Genomic DNA, 17,477 nt, shown 5'->3' with positions numbered 1-17,477 from the left:
TAACACTGGAGCGTATCAGCTTCAGAATAAAGCCATTGCTCATATTTACCTTATCAAAGGTACAAAAATGCTCAGTAGCATTCACATGAACATCAGCTGTCAGTTTTTCAGAATAAGGAAATAATTTGCTTACCTGGAACATCAATTAATCGCTTATAAACATTCAAGAAGGCTGCCTCTGCTTCTTTGCTTCTTTTACCCAATGCGTCAATCTAAAAGGGGTGATGAGAAAAGAAAGCTTTTAGACTTGTTCCAATACAACTCTTACACTCAGAGCTACAAAAATAAATGAAAATACTTAATGTAAAACTAGCTAATATATAAAAAGGGAACTCGAGTCTCCTGTGTACAGCTCCTATAGAAGCAGCCTTGTAACAACATTTCTGGTACATTTGTACTGAATATAATTTAAAGTCCTGTTTCAGCACAATAGCAAGCACGAATATTTTTACGAACGCTACTGTCTATTGTGATTCTTTACTTTGAATCTTTATAAAAAGCATGGTATTTGCCAGACAGGTTCTCTCCTCAACAACTGTTTTCCTTGGCCACTTATTAAGATCTAACACAACAAATGGGAACCGCATGCACTTCTGATGTCACGCTCTGCCTTTATTGTGGGAAATATATTTGTCTATTATTTCCACTAAGCCTGTGAGACGATGAAAAGATGTACTTGTTAGGTACCCCATGACACTTAACACTAAACAACTATGAATCTTCTACATGCAAATAAGTTTTCTAACAAAGCTCAGGCACAGACTCATAGAGTCTATACTGTCTGGCGCTCATGAGCTCAAGCCATGCCCCTCTGACTAGCTTCTCTTTGTATTTTGTAATGCACGCAATACTAATCTAAGCAGCTGTCTGCCCAGGTAACGGAAAATACTACCTCACACAATCTGTTATTTTCCTCTAAATCTGTATTTCCATCTAAAACTTCATTTTAGAAGGAAATGCAGCATTAAGGCTCTGAGAATAAAATACTTATTCCACGACAACTTATTTTGGTAAACATGTATTTTCCTAATGTACTAGAAAACAGAGGATTTACAATTACTAAATATTGACAAAAAACAACCAAACCAACCCAAGACCAGGTCCGTTGAATTAATACTCCAAAGCAGAAAGAGACAGAAAGGGGAACCGGCAAGCCTGACACAGTTCTGCAGCAGCTTACCGAAATCAGGAAACTAGAAGTATGGAGATTAGTGTTCCCGTATTTTAATAAAAAGCAAGGAAGGATCTGAAGAACTAGGGATACAAAGGCCTGATAGCAATTCTTCTGGGTATTTGAAAAGCAGTTAATGTTATGAAACCATTCAACGGTGTGTACATCAACATGTACTAAAAAAGGAAGGTCCCGTCTGAAAAACGTCCTTGAATTCTTTCCCTACGTTATTGATTTGGTAGATAAGGGAGAAACAATGGACAGAGTTTACTGCATCTGTATTTCAGGAAAGTATCTGATATTTTATTATACGGGAGGGAGGTTTGCAGAATTAGAAAGCGTGCTACGAACCCGCCCGGCTGCAGCGGTTTGCGGCGCGCTCGGGCACAGGAAGCGGAGGGTGCCAGGGAAAGGAAGCGGGGCAGGGAGGGGGAGAGATAAGCGGGAGGGTGCTGCGGGGTCAGGTTTGGTGCCACTTCTGTTTACTTCGTACGAAAGTGACTTTGCGAAGGGAAGGATTTGGGGGGGGGGAATCCTACAATGTAGATGATTAAAATAATGGAGGGAGTCAGACGCAAAGTGCACAGGAGCAGAGCGCAGGAACGCCACGTGACTTGTCTAGATTAGTCTTATGGCTGATAAGTGACTTGTAGGGATCATTACGGAGAGGATTAAGGCCAGAAAACCAAAGGACAAGGACAACTGTAGAAATTACACAGAAGCACAATGCACAACGTAGAAACCAAGAAAAGACTCGAGGGGAGGGGTCAAGGAGGAAAATAAGGCCACCGACAGCATCTGCACAGTGTTTGGCAGCAGCAATGAAATCTTGAGAGATACAGCGAGAGGTTGTAAGAGACAAGTTACTGTAACGCAATACAAGACTGTATTTAGAGAAACAAACCAAATTCCCATTTTGCTTACATCCCCTCAAAATCTGGGTTAATTTATGTAGCTTGGTGGAGGCGTAGCGTAACTGAAACCTGACCTATTTGCAACTTATCGATTAAAAAAAACCCAAAGAAACGTATTGGAAAGATGATAAACAAGCAGCAGAGGCCACATTGATGGAGGACGTGGGAAGGAGATATAAATTCTCAAGAAATGCTGGCCGTACTTGTCTTTTAGAGTTTACCAAGAAAGGCACTGGAATCTCACAGGGCATATGACATGCTGGAGAGCAAGGGATTGATGGTTGTGAATAACCCATTTATTAATTTGAATTCAAGCAATCACAGATGGACTGATGCTCATTAGGGAATGAGAACATAAGTAATTCGGTTAGAACATTTTCACACAAAGAGTATTTGAAATTAGAGTATGGCACAAACTGCCAAAGGCAGAGAGGCACCGGGTAGCGTAAATCAATGCTTGGGAGTATCAGACACCGCCTGTGAACGGGTGAGAAAGGAGGGGGCAGCCATCAGAAAGACTTTTGCAGTTGAGATATTTCATGGGTACATAAAGACAGACTTTGAAGGCCAAAGCACACCATATGTTAGACTTCTGGACTTTAACGTTCCCACATACAATTTTCTCTCACTGCTGCTCAGCAGAGCACAGCCAAATTTAAATTACTATTATTAAATACAATTAGCATTACAGAACTGAATCTGTACTGTATTTTGAAAAATTCATTTGCCCCTTTTACGAAAACCAAAGCATTTTAAATGCTTGCATTTCTGTGGAATAACAGGATGGATTTGTTTTCCTATCACAGTTTTTTCACATTTTAATAAAGGGCATTTGTACTTACATTCTCCCAAAGTATTACAAAAGGTATGGTTTATTCACTCCTTTACCAGTTATAGAGTGATTGAAATATAAAACAGAATTGAAACAACATCTTCCAAGGAGATCAGAGACTTTCTGATGGAAGCAGTTTGTAAATCACAGGAACTTTCACACCTTTTTTTTCCCCCCCAAATCCAGAACCAGAATTCCAAACAATCCCACCAGGCAAAAAGATTTTTTTTATGTTTTACTTGTTTAAAAAAAAAAAAAAAAAAAATTAAAAAAAAAAAAATCAATCAATCTGTCCGGTTTAAAGTTCTACTAAAAATGAGCACCGCAACTATTTTATGACTTAAAACGAAATTTGGGAAAAGCACCATGACAACTTTAACTGGAATGAAAAAATAATTAAGTATGCCAACTTCCAGCTGTGTAAGGAAATAAGGAAATATGGGATGAAAAAGACATCAAAAATAGCAAAATATAAATGAAGTCCAGAAACAGAGGAAACAGAGCACTGAAATGACATGGAAGTAAGTATTTGGAAGTTCACTGAAAATTTTTCAAATCAAAGTAAAATTGGTTCGGGAGCCAAGAAGGATGAGCTGCAATCAGCTCACGTTAGAACAGTTGAACTACATTATAAAACTCTTGCTGAACATTTTTATTTGACTCTAAAAACTTCAAGGACCCTGAAAGAAGTCAACTTATAATTACACTAGCATAGTCTTGACATGAGCTTAGCTCCAAATCTTAATTTATCTAAACCAGGCCCCATTATGTCTTCTCTGACTAGAAAGAAGCAACAGTGACCTTTGTATTCCCCACCACCCCCATAAACATATGTTCACTTTTAAGTTTTGGCATACTATTTGTCTTGATAATACCACTGGCGCTATACTGAGATAACAGAAATGAGACACTAGGAATCCTCCCTCCTTAGCACACTCTTCATCTTTAAAATATCACCGGAGCTATATGGAGGGAGCTGCAGCGAGACACTGGTGTGAGAGCAGTCCTCCCTTTATCCACCTTGTTTTTCCAGGTCAAGTGCTTTCATGAGTTGTTGCTTGGGGCACCAAGTTCATCCCGGAGACTGAATGACACCCTTGCTCTCCATAATCATCTCTCTCCAGCTTGCCCGTGAAGACCTCCTTGGCCTGCTCCCATTCTCCGTTGCCAGAACGACAGCTGGTTGCCCGATACTGCTGGCACGCTACTCCAGTAGCACGGACAGCCTGTTTCAGGAATGCTTGGTCACAGTCTAGTATCTGCTACACCTGGCTAAAATCAAAATATCGTCAATGAAATCAGCTGTTTTATCTCCACATTTAGGTACGCACCACACATCTGGCCACCTACGTCAGGGAAGATGCCAAATGTAGTTTGCCTCTTTCCATTTCAGCTATGTCCAGTCAAGTTCAGAAAGATAAAAGCGAAGTCTGTGGCTTTGTTTTGGAATCTGTCCCTCTTCATGCACTAAGAAATTTCAGCATTATTTAAAGCCTGATGTCTACTGCCCCACAAATCACCTGGATTCTGTATTCAGGTTTGCAGCAGTGGGATGCTCTTCTGTGCTGTACTGTACGTGGGATTGTCTCATCCACTGCAGTCAGACAGAAGGCTGCACAATTGTATTTCTGATTTTAAAGATGAAACAGGAAGATAAAGCTCTTTGCGAGGAAGCTGGGACTGCCAGATGCCGGCGCTTTCTGCATCAACATTTAAAGTTCCCTGAACTTACAGGTATCAGCACATCAACACATTTGCAGACCACGAAGCCAGCACATGGCCACGATGTGTTGCTGCTGACAGGTCGACTTGGATCATTCAGCACTGCTGTGTTTTTCTTTTGTTTTTAGGCAACTCAGCATCCCAAAGAGAACTCCTTAGTGAAGGGATCACATTGCTTTCTGTGTCTGTATGGCAGTACCCAAGTATTGGTGATTTACTTGTAGTACGATGAACTGCCTATCAAGTGTCTCAAGCACAACCATGCTAAATACGAAGTTTGTAGTGCTAACTCTTCTACTTATCCTCATTGTTCTTCAGTTGCAATTCTCACTCTCATTAGCCACCTTAACATGAAAGGTATGTCTTTTACTGACCTGCACCCAATCTGGAACTAACTTACCAAGTAAAAATACATGACTTAAAACAGAAACTATTTTTCTGTTCTGATTTTTAATGAATAGATGCCTTAAAGAGACACCCATCCCCCTTCATTCGCACTGCTCCCTTAGACATCTTTTGTCCTATTGTTTTGCATCACAAAGTTTTTTCATTTGTCTTCAATTACTTCGAGCTACCATTAATTAATGCCACTAAGAATTGTAAGAAACATATTAAACAAAGGGAAAAGCATGTTAACAACTCATTACGCACCATTATTTTAAGCTGTGCTATATTCTTGAATAGCTGCCTTGGAACCAAACGGCGGTTATAGCAAGCATTATTAGTGCTATGCAATGGCATCAGTCTTTCTTTGAAGCCATTACAACAGAGCTTCGCTGCTCTTTCATATAAAACAGCACAGCAGTTGCTAAGGGGGTGCACCGCAACAGCTCTACAACACACTGTGCGTGTGGATTAGGAAGCATACAGGGTATGTGCACAGTTGGCTTGATTTCCCTTTCTCAATACCAATGGATATCTGTATTAATAAATCAATTTATAAAAATATAACATTATAATCTTCCAAATTAATACAAATATATAGTTCATCGCAGCCCAGTTAATTTTTTTGCAGCTGACAGAAGAAAAAGTAAAAATACTATTTTTTCTGTTCCTTGCAATTGAAAGATTCTTGAAGGAAAATTAAAACGAAATTATTCCTGTGCAGCTGCTTAAAGCATATGGTGTATAGTTTAGCTGTGCTATAAATTCTTTAACAAAAATAAGGACTTCACAGAGTGGCTACAATACCAGTATGTTCAAAAAAGCTGCTTGGGTGCAGTCCATAGGTGTGCTACCAGGGAAGAGCTTGGGAAGAGCCTCACCAACTTACTGGTTTAACCTCAAGTTAAGAAGAGAGCTTTAAGAGGGACTCAAATCCTTCAGCTTTGCAACTGTGCTTCCCTCCACTGTGAAACAGCTGCAACCTTGAACCCTTGAAACCTTCTCTTCCTTTCATGCCCAGATAAATCCTGATTTTCCCAGACAAACAACGCTGCCATCCCCTGAGGAAAGCTCAGCTCCCTCGTTCTCACATGACGGCTCCTTGTTGCTTTTCCAATCTTTGATCTTCCTTCCCAGTGAAACAGTCCAGCCCAACATGTGCCTCCAGATATTGACAGCAGCACAACAGCTTTGTTTAGTGGCTTTTGCTATTTGCCACCATTCCTTCAGATCATTGCGACGGTGGGTCTGCTATCATTGCTGAACCTCTCCTGGATCCTTTGATAACCCGTGTGCCTCCCTCCTCACACCTCTCTGTGTTCCTGAGCAGCGTTTCTCAGTTCCTGCTCTCACTCGACTCCTAATCCATCCGTCGGGCAGGCACCAAACGGAGCAGCCCTGCTCCCTCCTCCTGCCTCGGGCCACGGGCTCCCGCTTCTCTTGCGTCAGATCTAGCGATCGCGCTGTTGTAGCATGATTCAGCTCACTGACTCGATGAAAAACTAAGCAACGAAGGAGAGGAAGAATTTATTTTCCATCATGCCGGCAAACTGAACTGACTCATCCCGCGCGTTTGCTAGACTCAGCACGAGGGAGGAGGTGGGCACCCAGGGCTGGGGCAAGGACGCTTGCCAGCATCAGTCCTGCACCGGCACGGATGGCTATGGCGTGAAACCAGAGCAACAAAACATGGGTGGCAAGGGGAGGGTCAAAGTGCCAAACATTATGAGAATTCCCTTCCCTAACCTATCAATCAGTCTTTATAGTATGAAAGTGTATTAACTTTGTTAATGTATCTATTAGTTCACACTATATACTGTAATGTAATGAGGTAGTAGAACTTTACCGGAGACTTTGGTATTGTTCATGCTTAAGTAAAACAAACTAAAGGACAGCCTGGTCCTGGAAATAAGGACTTTGCTTCGTGGCAGCTTAGAGCTGTCCATGAAGGACAAAGGATACCCCTGGACAATCAAGATAATGCCAGCATCCTACCCCTCTAACACATTATTTAAACCCTCCCAGTGTTTTCTGGTGTCACAGATCAGTAACTCTAGCAAGACTGACTCCAGGGACATCTGGATCAATAGGCAAGCTGCAAGAATGCTGCAGAAATATAGTTGATTTGCAACGTTTTACTCTGATTAGTAATCGGTAGTGTGGGTGCTAGTGATTAGTCAAATCGTGTTGTACCTGAACGTTTGAAGGGTGTAAGAACCCTGTGTAAAACCACATTTGGGGTGCCCCAATTTGGCTGGGGCACCACATGCGCATGAATAATTATTTACCCTTGTAATTCTGTACTTTGCATCCTAGCCTCTCTCCTCGGTCAGCACAGGCCGGTGGTGAATTTTTGTAATGCAAAAAAGGTAAAAACACATGGCAGGAAATAAGAAAAAGACAACCTCCAAAGAAGGGACGCGTACTTCCCAAAAAATTGAAACAACATCTTTCTAGGGAATAGATCAGCAAATTATTCGCTACGCCACTAACCAGGGAGATGTCAGAGCTTGCCACTTTGGATCCTCGAGGTTCTGCAAGAGCACAAGGCGGGACAGAGAACATCTCCTGCCGCAGCCAGCCCAGCCACGCTCGGCATGGCAAAGTGGGGCAGGGGGGGAAGGAGAGAAAGCGGTGCTCCTGCCAGGGCAGAGCAGCCTGTGCTACTCGACATCACCTCCAGCTTCCCAGCAGGAGAAGGAGCTACACAGTAAAGCAAGTGGGTGCCTTCACCTGTCTGTCAGCCTCTCCTGCCTCTGTGAACAGTGACCTAGAACCCCCAATCGCTCTTCTCCCTTATGGATGATCCAGACTTTTCTTTAAGTATTTTAAAAATTAGGGCAGAGGAATCCTTGCAAGAATGAGCGCATTAACTGCCTTTGTGCAAAATCCACCTGCACATAAATACCAAAACGTAACCTTTCGCTTAGATTTTATACTGAGCTTACCCTCTTGCTTCTCTGTTACAACAAAGCAAGACCAGACACTGGCTTGTGTAGAGCCTCATAGTAATTTTGTAATAAATACAGGAATAATTTCTGTATTTAGAGAAACAGGGACTGGATTATAAGGACACTCGGCGCCCGGCACAGCCCTCCCATCCCCATTCCTTCCAGCACACTTCAAGCTCTCTTTTTTTAAAAGGATGAGAAGATATTCCTGACACTGTGAACTGAAACAGTGCTGCCTGTCTGAATTTTGCATAAATAGTTTCCCACCACTGTTAGCATTTCACCCAAACGTGTGGCAGCGGCATAGCGGGCCTTTATATAGACAGCCCACCAGCTGCCAACAGAAATTTTAGCACTTTGTCAATTATCCAAAAATAAGAGGATTTGGGCTGATCCTCCCCGAAGTTACCCTAGTAGTAACTGCTGCCTCAGTACGACTTGCCTGCACGCTGGATGGGATGGAGATGAACCTGCAGGAGCTTCAGAAAGGTGCATGGTGCCTATTGCTCACTTCTGGTGGTCAACGTTAGGTTTGGGACCTTGCCTGTTATCCCAATAGCTGAGGTTTGTCCCAGGAAGGTATCGATCGATATGGGATGGAGAGAGAGAGGCACATATAGGAGAGGCTCCGGGAAGATAGCTGTGACTGTGTTTGAGAGTTTCTACCGTTCTGTCCATCAGTCTGGAGTTAAGCATCTCGTCTCTCGGGGATGTTTTCAACCCAGCACCCCACAGCCCACTGTCGGCAGCAGAGAGCCGACATGCTCATCAGGGAGAGCACGTCTGCCTTTGAGATGCTGAAGTATATTTTAAATCACCTTCCTCAGGAAAGATGTTGTTTAAACTGCAATCAAGCCAGCCAAAAATAAATAAATAATCATTTACACACTTGTGTAAACAAAGAAACGAAACGCCGCTGCGCTGTTGTTCCCCCAAAAACACGCTGGGCACCGCTCTCCCTTCCCCGCCAGCATCGGGAGAGAGAATCGAGACGAAGCACAAAACTGTCCCCGTGCTCCTGTTATACAAAGGAAATTACCCACCACCCATGTCCTGCGGAGTGGACGTTAAAGAAAACAATTACCCGCCAGAAATATTAGATATACTCTATTTTGTTCGACGGAGTGGTTTAACGGGACTTTCACTGAAAAGCAGGAAAGCTCTGGGCCTAAATCAGCACGACGCGAGCTCTGAATTTTGATGTATGCTGTTGACTTCCCCAACACAGAGCAATTTGTAATAGCTTTGCCACGCTGTTGTTTTCAAAGCTCCTGCTACATCACAAGCATTTATTTCTGACCACAAAATTACATTTATTCAACAGAAAGCAGCTCAGGGTCTTTAAGAGGTTAACTTCTGGAGTGCTTGGCTGCTCTCCAGCCTCTGTACTAGAATCAGTGCTAACGCAACAGCACACAACAGCACCCAGGCTAGCCGTGATTAATAGAGTGCTGAATATGCTGCTTTCCACATACACACACTTTTCATTCCCTTGCTTCCATAGATCATGGACTTATCCTCAAAATATCTGACTGAAATTGAATTTGGCTTCTCTCTCAACCGTTCATTTCCTATGTTATGCAAGGTTATATCCTTTTCTGCATGAGCAGAACCAAACCAGCTGCAGCTTTTGAGAAGAAAATGTGTTTTCAATTATGAAGCTGGCCTGAATATTGAACCACAGTTCCACTGCTACTCTAATTGAGCCATCATGGAGTGAACCTACAGGAAAGAAATTGTATTAATTAGGTTTGTAAATGTAACATAACGAAATTAAAGGGGGTAAAAAAAAAAAAAAGATGAATATCAGCTCAGGAATACTCTTTCAAAATGCAGACGGAAAGTAGGTCTGAAGTTGTTTAGGCACACACATTATTAGCGTACTCCTTCAAAGACATGATTAGTAGTTCCAGCGCACCAAACTGATTTTCAGCTTCTGTTGTCTGCATATGGAAAATTATTAAATGACGCTACTGACCAAATTAATAGTTTAAAGAGCAATTCAGCTAAGTGGGGAGCCAGAGTGGTCTCATCAGAATGGCAATACCCTTAAAAGTACTTGCTTTGTGAGAAGAATATGAGAAGTGGTTTTCACAGAAATAAAGTCCAGTGCGTTGTTTTGGAGTATGTGCCTTAAAGGGTTCTCCAAATGAGGGATTACTGCATTACTGTTGGACAGTACTGTTATGCCACATGAAAAGAATGCTAATGACCTCAGGAAATCCTTTCCCAGCCTTAAAATATCTATTTGATGACTTCACAAATACAGATTCCAACATTAGATTTCCATACCACAACCTCAGTTCTATAAATTAACATCGCCCAAGAACATAACTTTTTTTTTTTTTTTTTAAGATTTCGTGTACAAATATCCATCCACTGATGTAAACACGGTAACGCACAATGACCTACTCGGAACACAGCATATTTAGATGGTTGTTTGAAGGAGTGCCTTGCCAACTTGCAAATGATATATAATCATTTTATGATTGAATGATAAAGCTCTTTAGCCTTTTCTGATTCTGTCCTGTATTTAGCCCAGCATATGGTGAGCAAACCATTAATAAGTTGCATCCTCAGGTTAATGGTAAGCAAAACAACAAAAAAAAAGAGACTTAAGATAGAAATGACAGGAATTTTACACCTCTTAAATTAATGTCTTCTGTCTTGCTCACAATAGCCTATTTACACCATTCAGACCTTAAATCTTCCAGGAAAGTTAGAAAAGTTACCCACAAAAAGCAAAAGCACAATACCATCAGCTTTGAATCAGACACAACATTCTGTTCACTTAAAAAAACCTGAGTTCCAATTTCCATTAAAAACCTAAATAAGGAAAAAGTACTACAATAAAATTATACTACAGTGATTAATAGGGTCTCACATTGAACTAGGAATGCATTTTAAAATTTGTACCATGCTAAATTCCATTTCATAATGCTTTTACTTTAACTGTCATCATAAAAAATCCAGTTACTTAAAGCACCGAGTTCTATACAGAAGGTTATTTGCAACTACTAATGGAAACTGCGTATTTGATAACCGGAACAGTTTTCATCTGAATGGACAAGATAAATATCCACAGAACATAGAATGTTCTGGTTTGGGGGGGTTATTAATAAATTTATATTATACAAAGGGAAAATGGGGGGGGCAGGAATCAATATCCATGCTGAAACTGAAAAGAAAAATTGGCTCAAGTGACCTGTGGAATTATTTAAAACAGTGAACTAGCCACAGGTTTACAAGCAGATGTCCCATAAAGCATGCCTGGGAGGATATTTAAATATGTGAGCTTAAGTTAACCTCTCTCCAAGTCACGTCAGGCTCGCCGAGGGTACAGTTCAAGGATAGTTTAAGTCAACCTAAGCTGGCACAGTCGCCCTCCTCCTGCCCTTGGCTGTGCTCTCCCGGCCTCTCCCCTGCCCAGCCGGCGCCCGCAGCGAGCTGCTTCAGCGAACCAACCTGGCAGAAAACTAAGCCAGCAAAAAAGGGGGGAGGAAACAAGAAATCTTTGTGCTCACTGCGGGATCACACTAGCAAAAGTGCTGAGGCAAGGCAGGAGGTGGGGAGCCAGTCCTGAGGTTGGCAGGCACACAGCAATATCCATGTAAAGCTACTGAAATATCTTTGCTCGTTTCGGAGCTGTCTGTGCCTTCTGATCTTCTGGCCCTCCCTAGTGCCCAGAGCCCTGTGGAGCTCAGTCATCCCACACGGGATTTGTAAAAGCCCGCTTCCCTTCTGAGGTAGAATTGTAATTTAATATTACTTGGACATGCAAAAAGCACCTACTTAGTTCTGTCACTAGGGATCAAGAAAAGGATGGGGCAATAGCATTAGGGGTGGAGACAGAAGTCAGAGGCAAACACGTGGTGGAGACAGTAAACGGAGAAGCTGCATCATGCAAGAATCTTTCTTCCTAGCTTCCGAATGGGAAACCGGTGAGAAGGCGGCGGTGCTCCGCAGTTCAGTAGCCCCATCCACACCACCTGCAGAGGTGAGCTCCAGAGCACTCCTACAGCCCTGCCTGCTGCTCGAGGACGCTCTCTCCAGCAGAAGGACTCTAGAAAACATCGATCGTCACTACTTCTCTGCTTACCTCGGTTTTATTTACTTACTCCTGTTGTTTTTTTAAAAAATATCCTAGTCTGGGGCTGAAAACAAGTCTCTGGAGTAGAAGCAGGGAACCTAAGTCTTATGAGCAGATCACTCCCCATTCCTCCTCCCTGCTCACGTCCCAAAGTACTTGTACTGCCGGACCAAAAGGTCCCTCTGCCACCGCCTCCCAGGACATTAGACAGCACCTACCAGGTAACACTCACGCTAGTGCAAAGCAAACCTCTGGCGCCGTGGGGTGGGTGTCCTGCCCCCAGCTCTATCGCTTGCTGAGCCATCTCGGGGGAGAGTAAGACGAGGCATCTCCAGTGGATTTGAAATGCAGAAAAGCCTATGTGCTTAAGACAGTTTGTTCGTGAGCTACCTGGAGCATTCATCTCGTGATCCTTCATAAAGTCAGCCTTAACAATAACCAGAGGCCAAATCTATACACTGGACAACAAAATCTAACTCAACAGAACAGGCTAAGATTCTTGGTATTTTGATTTGTCTCCAAAACAAGATACAGTAATTACATCTATAATCAAATACCGCAATTCACAGTTTAATGTTCTGCATTTATGTAGTCAATCATGATTAGTTCAGGTTTTTTTAGGTTTCTAAAACCCTGTCTAGATTAGGGAGACGGGAATCACCGGTGAAGAGATTCAGCAGCACAATCTTGTAACGTATTCGTGCTTCATTTACATAAGAGGGGATTTCTACCAACAAATTTTACTCTTGTAATTTGTGAGGTTGAATTTATACCAACATAACTTCACTTTTACATTAGTGAAGCAAAACTACAGAAGAGGAGTGTGCGTGAGCCGTACCAAGGTAACAGTGAGCTGTCTCCAACAGGCATGATCTAATGGGAGAATCTTCCTTCACTGTAGCCAAATTTGGATTTATGATTCCTACTTGATCCTCAGACACTTCCTTCATTAAAGAACAGTGCTGAAAGCACACATACACTTTTCAGTCAGTGCACTGCAAGCTTGAAACTAAAGTGAAAAGGTTTTAAGAGCACTGCAGTCCACCCGGAGCAATTTTGAAGTGTAAATTTCCATTGGCAAACAGACTCACACAAGTCATTCTTTGTTCTCACAGATTACTATTAGATATATCAAGGACAAAGTTGTCCTGTTTATTTATTTATTTCTAGCAATACTTGAGAAATTGAGTTGTAAAATAAAAAATATCGTACTGCTTTTAACACGAGGAACTATTGCCTATTTGGGAGACATATTTAGCAGGACGTACAAGTAATCAGAAATGCAACCCTCATTACGGATAATGGGAGCCGTACACCTCATTCCCTATGCAGACTTCTGAAAACACATTCCTGAATTTCTCTGTGCTCTGATGGGAACTGCAACAGCATAAAATCAGCCAACAACTTATAGACTGAGAAAGTAAAAAGTGTTGCTGCCTTAACAAAGCTAACTTGAAGAGCAGAGCTCTACAACGTGTACAGAGTGCGAGTTAAAACCTAAATCTACCACCCCACACAGGCACCGATCTTTATAAGGAGAAACATAATTTGCAAACTTCATACACGGCATTTTCCTAGAGGCAGTACAGCAGCTCCCATCTGGCCTAAGCGCTCACGTGAAGCGAGCGCTTCAGTGCTGTCCACAGCTAAAATGTAAAATTCTGTAATTGGCCCAGCTGCCTTTTGCTATAGAAATTCTTCAAAATAACAACAGTTGGCTTTTAAACTTGTGATCACTCTAATCATGTGTTTCTTAGAGGAGTGGTGTGAAGAGAAATCAAAGTAAGAGCCAGCACCAGAGCTGTTAACGCTTTCTGTTGGTTTTCCAACAAACACCTGCCAACTTCAGGCTTTCCATCAAGCCCTCTAGAATGCAGTGTTTTGCAGCTGAAAAGGTTTACAGTGAAAACTATTTGTGGTATCTTCGTTTTGTGTACGTACATCACATTGCATTCGTTAAGTGTTCAAACCATCAAGTCACTGAGGCACAGCGAGTCAGCACGTGCCACCTGAGTCACTGCAAGGCTAAGCTCACGCTCAGGTATGCTGAATGCAAAGTGATTTGACCAGTTTAGCTTGTCCAGCACAAATCCAGCGTATCACACGCATACCCTGCACGCAGCAAAACGCAGAAGGGCTGAACCCCTGCAGCGCTCTCTGCTCAAGGGCTCTGTACCCTCCCGGCCACGCTGAAAGGCTGCCAGCACACCAGACTCAATGTGAAGCAGTATCGAAAGCACCATGAGAAGCATAAGCTCTTACCTCGCCCTGGAAACTCTTCAGTAATGGAGCTACCTGTTTGCGCAGGTCCTAGAAGACAGAAGCAAGATATTTCATCAGAAAAATTTGACAGGACAAGTCATTGTCAAGTTCTTCCTAACACCGTTCTCAGTTCTGAAATACTACTTAAATCCTGATTGCGTTTTATGAGACCTTTGATTAAAATAAAAGTATACCTAGAATTCATTTTGAACAAGTCTGCATTTCCAGTTTGACATGTACCTGTATCTGTTGCAAACAGTATTAATTAACAGAACTGTAGTGATGCTGGGTAAGCACTGAACGCCTTCAGTCTCGTCATTCAGCTGAAACACTAATGCGCTTAGAAGTAAATGCCTCTATCTGCCTAAACAGCAGCTACACCTCTGAACTTACACCGAAGAAATTTCGACAAATGGAAGTTAGGCTTAAAGGAAGATGACTTTGGACCACCATTTCAACTAAGAGTGTTGCCATTTTGTAAAAGGTCTATTTTATTTATCATTTTCTCAAGAGTGCTCTGACCTTAGCCATCAGAGAACTGGAGACAGCCACACTGAAGACGACAGTATTATTTGTTGGTTTCTGTATAACTCAAAATTTCTTCTTCCAAATTACAGCTCATTTAGTGCTACAAAATTCATTAAAATACTTCCTGCAGAATCACTCTAAAAGTTTATAGCATACTTTTACTTAGCAACCAAGATAATTTAGGACAACAAAGGTATATCTATCTTGCAACAAATTCTCAGTGGCTCTGCTTTCAAGCTTGTTTGGGTCTAATTCACTTACAAATTCTCAGAATTCTCATTATGTGCATGCCTGAAGAATAAAATCCTGCAACTTTGCAGAGGACACTGTATGATTCACGCACAGCCAAGAAGCTGGACTCCTGTTTTTTCTGTGGTATTCCACTGCAGAAGCAGTGACTTCATCGTACACTTACAGCTAGAAGTAAATCTGTAAGAGGTATAAAACAATACCATGATGCTGCATCATTTAGGAGGGCAGCGCTGATGCGGGTTACCCAGGAAGGAGGTGGATTTCCCATCCTTGGAGATTTCCAAGGCATAGCTGACCAGAACTAGTGTGGGTGCCAAAGACCCACTTTTAGGGCCAGGTGAGATCTAGTCAGCCTCTGGACGTCCCCTCCAACCAAGAGTCCTACGATGCTCTTGAGAATACTGCTCACAACTGGGGCAGTCACGAACTGCATAAGTAACCACGAAATCTTCCTAGCTTCACACAGGCCGCAGTGCCTGAGCTACCCTGAACCTCATGCACGAGGTCATAAAGAGGTCTTTGAAGTATTTTCTCTATACAAAAAGGGTCCGTTGAAGCCTTGGGCCTTTCGGAAAAGAAGGTGACCTTAAAAAGTTGGGAAATTCTCTTTTCCAATGCATTTACTTTTACATCTAGAGTCATGCAACATATTGGACATTAAACCACTCACCAAAACACCCTCAGCCCTGGATTTAATCTGATTTTCCTGAAGGAAAAGTAGGCTTTTGAGAGAAGTGATTTTTGTCATTTAAATGACAAGTCATGCAGAGAGTTGGAGTATCGGGAGTTCTCCCACTCCCTGAGAAATGGCTTAGGGGGCCAAATGCAAATGAAGCTATCAAAGACAAATGATCAGCCAAATTTCATTTCTTACATGGTTACTGCACTCACATACAGTGAATCCCTATCAAGTTAAGGATAATGTTGCAGCTTTATAAGCTCCCTCTTCGGCACCAAACCAAACAACGCTTCTGTTCTTAGACCAAGTCAAGTCACCTAAATGTTTCCTGGTACTTTCTGCTGTCTGTTTTAGGACAGAAGAAGGTTAGATACTGTCCTTGTATATCACAAACATCTACAAATTACACCTCTACCAAAGCAAACTGGCAGGTCGAGCAGCTTTTCCCCGCTTCCGGACTACTCTGGGAGACCAGAGGGCTTTGCACATTTTATAACATGTTTTCTTTGTAACCTGATGATGATGACATTGAAGAAAGTAACAATAACCATCAATGGCAAAATACATGCCCACATTCAGGACCAAAATCTGGCATGGAAGGTTATAATGCACAGTGAAATTACAAACAGAGACATTAGATTTACCGTCAGGATACTTGGCACCCTTTTAAACTTCATAAAATCAGGAAAAATTATACCATCCAAGCAACGCAACATTTCTTGAAATAAAAATCTCAGCTGGTAGGAAATCATCGGTTTTAGGGCTTCTGTCCCTGGTATTGCCTCTGAATTTACTGACTAGTTTGGCGCCAGCCAGCAAACTGATGTCAAAACCAAAAGCAAAAATACAGCGGATCTAATTCCGGACCAGCCCCAAGTCTCTTGCTTGCACGGCTCTCAAGAGCCGGGCATTATTCCCACTGCCTAAGCACAGGGTGTAAGCATCAGAAATCACCTTAGGCACATCGGCAGGTGACAAAGCACCGCAATGGCGTTCAGCGAAATAAAGCACGGCCAGCTCTGGAGCCAGGAGAACGTAAGCCCTGCTCCTCTCCGTGTGCGTGCCCAGCTCTAGCCAAGAGCCTGCTATTGAACTGCATCGTCTGACACGTACTAACTTTTGAAAGACAGGATTTGCAGCACTTTTTATTTCATCATATAAACTATGTCAGGACTTTGCCTTCATATTCGTCTTTAATAATGAGATGTTGTTGGTTGCTTATAGCAGAAGGAAGAGGGAGAGAAGCAGGGGAAACAAAGAAATAAGAAGGGGCATCCAAAGCCAAGAAAACAGTTGGTCAAGCTGTCAAAAATGGAGAAAAGCTTTCAAGTACAAAATCTGATTCCCACACATCCTTCATTTAGCAAATTCAGGATGCTAAACACTCATCCCAGGAATCAAAACGTTACCAAGCAAAATTCGTGCCATAATGGGAAAATGTGTTGTGCTTGATTTAGACAGCAGCTTTTGTTGTTGGTAAAACTGTTTTTAAAACATTTCATGATGGAGGAGAATGCAGCTCGAAGTGATTCAGGCCCACTGGCAAGCCATCGGTTATACCACAGTGATCAGTCTGAGGCAATCCTGGGACACGCTGATCATTAGAGCACACAGTTTAACAGGGTAAAATGCTTTGACAACTTGAAATCTTAGCAATAACTTGAAATCTGTTGCAGCTGAGTAACAGAGACA

The 17,477-nt window shown here is 42.3% G+C and overlaps 1 protein-coding gene across 6 annotated transcripts in view; it reads right to left on the bottom strand.

The window, feature by feature from the left end:
• The window catches only part of CUX1 (cut like homeobox 1), a 285,116-nt gene that overhangs the window by 156,280 nt on the left and 111,359 nt on the right, over nt 1-17,477 (bottom strand). For 5 of the 6 annotated variants that reach the window (XM_059829439.1, XM_059829440.1, XM_059829443.1 and 2 more), the window contains 2 exons: nt 14,327-14,374; nt 134-212 (listed from right to left, as the gene is read on the bottom strand). In XM_059829439.1, the coding sequence (XP_059685422.1) occupies nt 134-212; nt 14,327-14,374 (127 nt within the window). The remainder of the gene's footprint in view (nt 1-133; nt 213-14,326; nt 14,375-17,477) is intronic. The other variant, XM_059829441.1, reaches the window with a different exon arrangement.

This window comes from Gavia stellata, chromosome 25 (assembly GCF_030936135.1).
Source record: "Gavia stellata isolate bGavSte3 chromosome 25, bGavSte3.hap2, whole genome shotgun sequence".
NCBI classification, from domain to species: Eukaryota; Metazoa; Chordata; class Aves; order Gaviiformes; family Gaviidae; genus Gavia; species Gavia stellata.
The sequence above is the reverse complement of the archived record's forward strand: the minus strand, read 5'-3'. Positions and strand labels throughout refer to the sequence as shown.